Source organism: Myotis brandtii, unplaced genomic scaffold, assembly GCF_000412655.1.
Source record: "Myotis brandtii unplaced genomic scaffold, ASM41265v1 scaffold583, whole genome shotgun sequence".
Taxonomy (NCBI): domain Eukaryota; kingdom Metazoa; phylum Chordata; class Mammalia; order Chiroptera; family Vespertilionidae; genus Myotis; species Myotis brandtii.
The window spans coordinates 593,968-601,885 of record NW_005370191.1 but is presented as its reverse complement, the minus strand read 5'-3'; the positions used below and the strand labels follow the sequence as shown (position 1 = coordinate 601,885).

General features: G+C 55.3%; 1 protein-coding gene across 1 annotated transcript; it reads left to right on the top strand.

Moving 5' to 3' along the window:
- Window positions 1-284: 284 nt before the first annotated feature.
- On the top strand, window positions 285-7,402 carry CLDN15 (claudin 15). Its single transcript, XM_005879132.2, has 5 exons — window positions 285-812; window positions 3,818-3,982; window positions 6,397-6,478; window positions 6,559-6,675; window positions 6,761-7,402. The coding sequence occupies exons 1-5, from the start codon at window positions 596-598 to the stop codon at window positions 6,885-6,887; spliced, it is 708 nt and encodes a 235-aa protein (XP_005879194.1). The 5' UTR covers window positions 285-595; the 3' UTR covers window positions 6,888-7,402.
- The last annotated feature ends 516 nt before the right edge of the window (window positions 7,403-7,918 follow it).

Genomic DNA, 7,918 nt, shown 5'->3' with positions numbered 1-7,918 from the left:
AACCCTTAGGTCTTCCAGTTTCCTGAATTGTTCTCACCAACAGCAACAGGTAGTGCCTTTGCTCCCTGTTCTTTCCCTGTTGAAGGCTGCCGTGCCTGTCCGTGGTCACTGTCTCTGTCTCTTCTTGTCCCTCTTATTCCATTCTCTGGCCCCTGATGAAAGCTGAGTCAGAGACACGCTTCCCCTTGGCTCCCAATGCCTCCCGTGGGGGCCCCTCCTTGGCTGCATCCGTTAGTCACTCCCCGGTAAGTCCCCCCCCACACCCTGTGGGGCGGGGAACCCAGGGCAGCCAGAGGCAGTGGACTTTTGGCCCGTTTCGTTTATTCCTTACATCTCATCAACATCTGCCACGGGCTCTTGGCTCATTCTTCTGGCTGCTGGCCTGCAGGGAAGCAGAAACCCAGAAAGAGAGAAGGAAGGCAGAAACCTGGAGACAGACCTGAGGCCGAGGCTGCCGCTGGCCTTCCGCCCTTCCCCTCTCTCTCTTCCCACCCTGCCCTAACACCTCTCCCTAGCCAACGCCCGTCAAGGTCCCCTGGGGCTCAGCCCTTCTCCCTCTGGGGCCACAGGTGCCCCTCAGGGCCTGCGTCCCACCATGTCAGTGGCTGTGGAGACCTTTGGCTTCTTCATGGCAGCTGTGGGACTGCTGATGCTGGGTGTGACTTTGCCAAACAGCTACTGGAGAGTATCCACTGTGCATGGGAATGTCATCACCACCAACACCATCTTCGAGAACCTCTGGTACAGCTGCGCAACCGACTCCTTGGGAGTCCACAACTGCTGGGAGTTCCCGTCCATGCTGGCCCTCTCCGGTACAAGGTGGAGGGTGAAGGGAGCAGAGGGAGAGTGGGAGGTTGGAGAGAGCTCTGGGAGTTTGGGTGCTGCCTGGGTCTGGCCTTGGGTGCCGTACAGATGAGAGAGGCCTGACCAAGCTCAGAAGGGCTCCTGCAGAAGGGATTGCTGGGGGGAGCTGCCTGTCTAGAACTGCAGCGGTGACCTGGTCACACGTGGCCCCCTGCCCTCATGTGCCACTTGGTCTCAGTGGTGACAAGTGCAGGCACCAGGATTAGACGGCCAGGCCAGCGCCTGCTGTGTCCTAGCTCTGTGCCTTGCGCAGGTGGTAAAATGAGCTTTATTTGACCCATCTGTAAAATTAGAATCCTAATAGTTGTGGGGACTTTAAGAAATAAAAGGTGAAAAATGTTAACATGATGTTAGCATCTGTATGCACTCAAACAATGTTAGCATGTTAGTGTTGGGTTGGGAGTGCTGGGGTTTGTGGGGTGAAGAGGAGGCCCCATCTTGGATTCTTGGGAGTTGAGACGATCTCCGTAGCCTCATAGGCTCCCACGGAGACGCCAAAGCCGTGGCGAATGGGAAAGGACTGTTTTAAGGAGTCCTGAGTGTCTAAGGCAGGGGTCCTCAAACTTTTTAAACAGGGGGCCAGTTCACTGTCCCTCAGACCGTTGGAGGGCCGGACTATAGTTTAAAAAAAAACTATGAACAAATTCCTATGCACACTGCACATCTTATTTTGAAGTAAAAAAACAAAACGGGAACAAATACAATATTTGTATTTGCATGTGGCCCGCGGGCCGTAGTTTGAGGACCCCTGGTCTAATGTGAGCAGGTGAGAGGGTGTGCATGTGTGTTCAAGGTTCCTGGGGGTGTATTTTTTCAGTTCTTGGTGAGCTAGAGCCTACAGCTCTTTTGGCCGAGAAAGATTCTCCCTGGTAGCTGTAGCATCTTCCTGTTTCCTGCTCACCCTATGAGTAGCCCCCCATTATTCCCTAGGGGAGTCTCCCTTCAGTCGGCCCCATACCAAAAACCAAGAGGGGATCATGTCCAGGAACCCTCTGCAGTGCCATTCCCACAGCCTCACTGGGTTCTCCCGGAGCCTTCTCACTCTTCCAGGTCCCCTCCTGCAGGTGCCGGAGGTAGGGGAAGGAACAGAGGCCAACACTGGGTTAGAGCAGGGCCACACCAAATCCCCCAGGAATGTCAGAGATGCTCTGAGCAGTTAGGGGGTCCAGGTGGGTCTCTTGTGTCCCCACTGTTTCCAGAATCTCCCAGAGCAGTTGCAGAGGCTTCATCCTTTCATCACTTTCTCTAGGACTTAACAAGGCAAGTGCCCCCATCTCCCCCCTCCCCCAAAAAACCCCACAAAACTATAAAAGCTAGTATGAACTGGGCCAGGAGCCCAGAATGCTGAGTGGCCAGAAGGGACACGGGAGCAGCCAGCTCAGCAGCCCTGGTCATCCCACCTCACATACCTCCCAGCCACACCGTGAGGAAGGGCCTTTGCTGTGAGCCTGCCCTTGAACTGCTGCTCCTGACCTGAGAGAGAGCATGAGTGTGCATGAGAGATGAAGAGGCAAGAGTGGGCTTGGGGGAAGGGCAGAGTGCAGCTGCCCATGCTGAGGGGCATCTTGGTTCCGGGTGTGGTGCTGGGTACTTCACTGCGCCATTTTAGGGCTGTTTACAATAGTTCTGCTGTTGGGGGTGTTAGTAACCTATTTTTAGAGAACCGGGGAAACTGCAGGCATAAGCATTAATGTACGCCGAGGCACACAGGTTGGAATCCTGACTTGTGTTTGAGTCCAGAGCTGGCTGACCTCCAAGGCTGGTTCTAGTCCTGAGAGGGGTCCTGCCATTTAGTCACCTGCAAGCTGTGCACCCCTAGCCTGCAGCCTTCCGGCCCATGTTCTCACAGGCCCTTTAATAATCTACCCTTTGTCTACCAGAGCTGGTCTGCCCAGGTGGAGGTGGGTAGATGGACGGGTGGGAGGGAATAGGATATGGGGTAGGTGAAGAGGGCGGGAACTCCAGAGGGAATGGCTGGGAGTGAGAAAATGCTCCCAGAGAACTTTGTCCCTCCTCCCTACCCCCCAGCTCCACGCCACTAAACATCCTCTTGGCAGGGACCCAGCCTTTCCCCTTCAGCACTGATGGCACTGCCCCACCTGGGAAAGGAGTGCAAGGTCCTTGGGTGCTTGGCAACTATCAAAGTCAGGGAGGGGGGGGAGGGGAGCCAGGAAGGAAGCCAGCCATTTCCTTCAGCTTTGAGAAAGGGGAAACTGAGGCACTGAAAGCACATGTGCAAAACTGACTTGGCTTGGTCCTGGGCCCAGGTATCCCACCTCCCAGATTAGAAACTGCCCTGGACCCAGAGACCCGTAGGCCACTGCTGCCCCCTACTGATCACTCAAGGAAGAAGCTCAGGTCAGGATGGCTGGCACTGTGCTGGGTACGAGGTGGGACCTGGAGAGAGGCAGGTGTGGGAAGGGGCTGGGGTTACACAGGTGGTTTCCGCTGTGCACAGCAGAGAGTGGTGGTGATGTAGCAGAACAGTGTTCTCAACTAGGCGACTTTGCCCCCCAGGGGTCATTTGACAGCCTACAAATTTAATTGTCCCCCTTGAGGAGACTACTGACATCTAGTGGTGGAAGCCAAGGATGCTGCTAAACATCCTATAATGCGCAGGATGGCCCCCCAGAACAAAGCATCATCCAGCCAAGTCAGTAGTGCTGACAGCCCTATACGGAGGTGGAGGTGGAGGTACAGGGGAAGTGCACTGGTGCAGGTGGCAGGGCAGGAGGGGCTGAGGCTCCTTGGGACTGAGGTGAGCTCCGGGAAGGAGGGGGTGTGACCCCTCAGCCTATAGGCTGGATGGACCCCAAGGGGAAGAAGAGGATTTGAGGACTTCTAGGGACTGAGGCCTGAGCAGGGGCTGTAAGGGGCTGGCTGTCACTGAGGGGAGAGGAGATGGAGGGGCAGCGGCTGGCTCAGGGACCCATGCTGTCACCCACCTCCCCAGGGTACATCCAGGCCTGCCGGGCACTCATGATCACCGCCATCCTCCTGGGCTTCCTGGGCCTCTTCTTGGGCATGTTGGGACTGCGCTGCACAAACATTGGGACCTTGGTGCTCTCCAGGAAAGCCAAGCTGGCGGCCACTGCTGGGGCCCTATACATCCTGGCCGGTAATTGAGGGAGGGTGATGGGTGGGCCCTGCGCTGTGGTGGGGGGTTGGGAGTAGTCCTCGCAACAGACCCCAGGGGTCTCTGTCTTCTCCAGCTCCCACTCCTTCCCCTCTGCATTGACACCGGCCCTCCCAGGCTAAGCTCTTCCCTCTCTCCTTGCTCACCTCAGCGTCACCTGCACTCACCCAATCCCTTGGCTACAAATCAGTCCATTAGCAATGTTTCTTGAGCCCCCACAGGAGCTAGGCAGAGGCGAGGTGGGGAGAGATTCCAAAGGGGAAAGTGAGGGTCTGCCCTCCCAAGCTTACAGCCTGGCTGGGAAGATCAGAGTCAGGGTATGCGTGTCCACACACACACACACACAGGGAAGATCAGAGTCAGGGTATGTGTGCCCACACACACACACACACAGGGAAGATCAGAGTCAGGGTATGTGTGCCCACACACACACACACACAGGGAAGATCAGAGTCAGGGTATGTGTGCCCACACACACACACACACAGGGAAGATCAGAGTCAGGGTATGTGTGCCCACACACACACACACACAGGGAAGATCAGAGTCAGGGTATGTGTGCCCACACACACACACACACAGGGAAGATCAGAGTCAGGGTATGTGTGCCCACACACACACACACACAGGGAAGATCAGAGTCAGGGTATGTGTGCCCACACACACACACACACAGGGAAGATCAGAGTCAGGGTATGTGTGCCCACACACACACACACACAGGGAAGATCAGAGTCAGGGTATGTGTGCCCACACACACACACACACAGGGAAGATCAGAGTCAGGGTATGTGTGCCCACACACACACACACACAGGGAAGATCAGAGTCAGGGTATGTGTGCCCACACACACACACACACAGGGAAGATCAGAGTCAGGGTATGTGTGCCCACACACACACACACACAGGGAAGATCAGAGTCAGGGTATGTGTGCCCACACACACACACACACAGGGAAGATCAGAGTCAGGGTATGTGTGCCCACACACACACACACACAGGGAAGATCAGAGTCAGGGTATGTGTGCCCACACACACACACACACAGGGAAGATCAGAGTCAGGGTATGTGTGCCCACACACACACACACACAGGGAAGATCAGAGTCAGGGTATGTGTGCCCACACACACACACACACAGGGAAGATCAGAGTCAGGGTATGTGTGCCCACACACACACACACACAGGGAAGATCAGAGTCAGGGTATGTGTGCCCACACACACACACACACAGGGAAGATCAGAGTCAGGGTATGTGTGCCCACACACACACACACACAGGGAAGATCAGAGTCAGGGTATGTGTGCCCACACACACACACACACAGGGAAGATCAGAGTCAGGGTATGTGTGCCCACACACACACACACACAGGGAAGATCAGAGTCAGGGTATGTGTGCCCACACACACACACACACAGGGAAGATCAGAGTCAGGGTATGTGTGCCCACACACACACACACACAGGGAAGATCAGAGTCAGGGTATGCGTGTCCACACACACACACACACACAGGGAAGATCAGAGGCAGGGTATGTGTGTACACACACACACACACACACACACACAGTGCACAGAAACTGGCTCTCCCTTTTCGGTTTGTAAAGCATACCTACACACATCACTTCATAAGCCTGTGAGGGAAGGAGGGTCTCGTCCTGAACTCCAGATGTGGAAATGGGCTCAGAAAGGTCAGGGGACCTACTGGAAGACAAGCCCCTAGCGAGTGGCAAGGCTGGTCCTGTAGTCCACTGGCTTCAGGCTTTCCCTGAGTGGCAGAGGCACGTCACAGGCGCTGAGGCAGTGGTTCTCAACCTTCTGGCCCTTTAAATACAGTTCCTCATGTTGTGACCCAACCATAAAATTATTTTCGTTGCTACTTCATAACTGTAATGTTGCTACTGTTATGAATCGTAATGTAAATATCTGATATGCAGGATGGTCTTAGGCGACCCCTGTGAAAGGGTCATTCGACCGCCAAAGGGGTCGCGACCCACAGGTTGAGAACCGATGCTCTGAGGGCTTTGGGAGGTCAAAGGACACAGGTGTCAGGGCAGACAGGGCTAGCTGGGCCTTCTAGGAAGGATGGGGCATAGTCCAAGTGAGGACACTAAATGATCAAGGCGCTGGAGGGCAGGGAAGAACAAAGCTGGCCAGGGATGAAGAGGGGGACAAGGGCTGGCTGAGGAGCAGAGTGTGGGTTGGGTCTTGGGTTCACAAGTGGCCCTAGAAAGGTCATGAGCTGGGGAGAGGGAAGAAAGGGAGGGAATGAAATTTGCTCTTGGACTTGATAACCCCACAGCCTACTCTCTAGGCTGCTCCTGCTTGGCCCTCCCCCTAGTTCCCTAGGGGCCTAGGGCTCCAGTGCAGTTGTCTCCCTACCCTAGGTTGCTGCGGGATGGTGGCCATCACCTGGTATGCCTCCAACATCACCCGGGACTTCTTTGACCCCTTGTATCCCGGAACCAAGTGAGTGTGGGAGCCCCACCCTGGGGGTGGAACTTGGACATGTCCCGGAGCTAGCACCCCTTGCGTTGTTTTGTCCCCAGGTATGAGCTGGGCCCTGCGCTCTACCTGGGCTGGAGCGCCTCCCTGCTGACCATCCTGGGCGGTGTTTGCCTCTGCTCCAGCTGCTGCTGTGCTCCCGAAGAGGACCACGCCACCAAGTAAGGGAGGGTGAGCTGCTGCTGGGGGGGTGGGGGGGGGACAGCGAGGGTTGCACCTCCTTCTGACCAGCCCTTCCCTCGCCAGCACCCGGCTGCCCTACAAGGCCTCCACAGTGCAGTCCACTGGCCCCGCTGCCCATGTGCGCCCCGCAGCAACCTCGTATGAAGACGACATCAGCTTCGGCAAATACGGGAAAAACGCTTACGTGTAGGAGGCCTGGCCTATGGATCCTATTCCCTTCCCACTGCCCCCAGTGGAAAGGGGTCCCTCGAACCCCGGACAGCAGGCGCAGGCCCCTGCTTGGTATCACCACCTCAGAGGCAAGCCATGCCCCAGGGCCAAGCCACTCCCAGGACTCCACCTCAGGCCTGGAAGCCACACCCAGCTCAGGCTCCTCTCTGTAGTCGGAGCTCTGCCCTGGCTACGCTTTCCTCCTCTGGCCAAGAAGCCGCCTCCTGAGGACTCACTTCGGACTCCTGAGACTGCACCTGACCCCTCTCTATCCTGAGTCTGGGGTCTGAGCGATTAGGCCGTTGGGGACACCCCGAGTGCTTACATTCTATATAAATACATGCTTAAATAAATTTGTATTGTGAACTGTTCAGGGGCAACTGGCCAAGCAGGAGTTGACTGGGGCAATACCCAGAGTCATCTCAGTTCTCAGACACCCGACTGTCACCTGTCCCCTCTCCATCACCTTTGGACTATCTAATCCCGCAAAACAGGCAGGGTTGCAAGTGATTTCAAGAGTGTGGCGCTCTTTTTTATTTTTTTGGTTAATCCTCACTCAAGGATATTTTTTCCATTGATTTTTTTTTCCTTTTTAGAGAAAGTGCAAGGGAGGGGGAGAGACAGAGAGAAACATCGATGTGAGAGAGACACATCAACTGGTTGTCTCCCACATGCATGCTGACTGGGGTTGAGGATCAAGTCTGCAACTCAGGTACAAGCCCTTGACAGGAATCGAACCAGAGACCCTTCAGTCCATAGGCCGAAGCTCTAACCCAGCGGTTCTCAACCTGTGGGTTTCGACCCCTTTGGCGGTCGAACGACCTTTTCACAGGGGTCGCCTAAGACCATCCTGCATATCAGATATTTACATTACGATTCATAACAGTAGCAACATTACAGTTATGAAGTAGCAACGAAAATAATTTTATGGTTGGGTCACAACATGAGGAACTATATTTAAAGGGCCAGAAGGTTGAGAACCACTGCTAACCCCTTGCCACACCAGCCAGG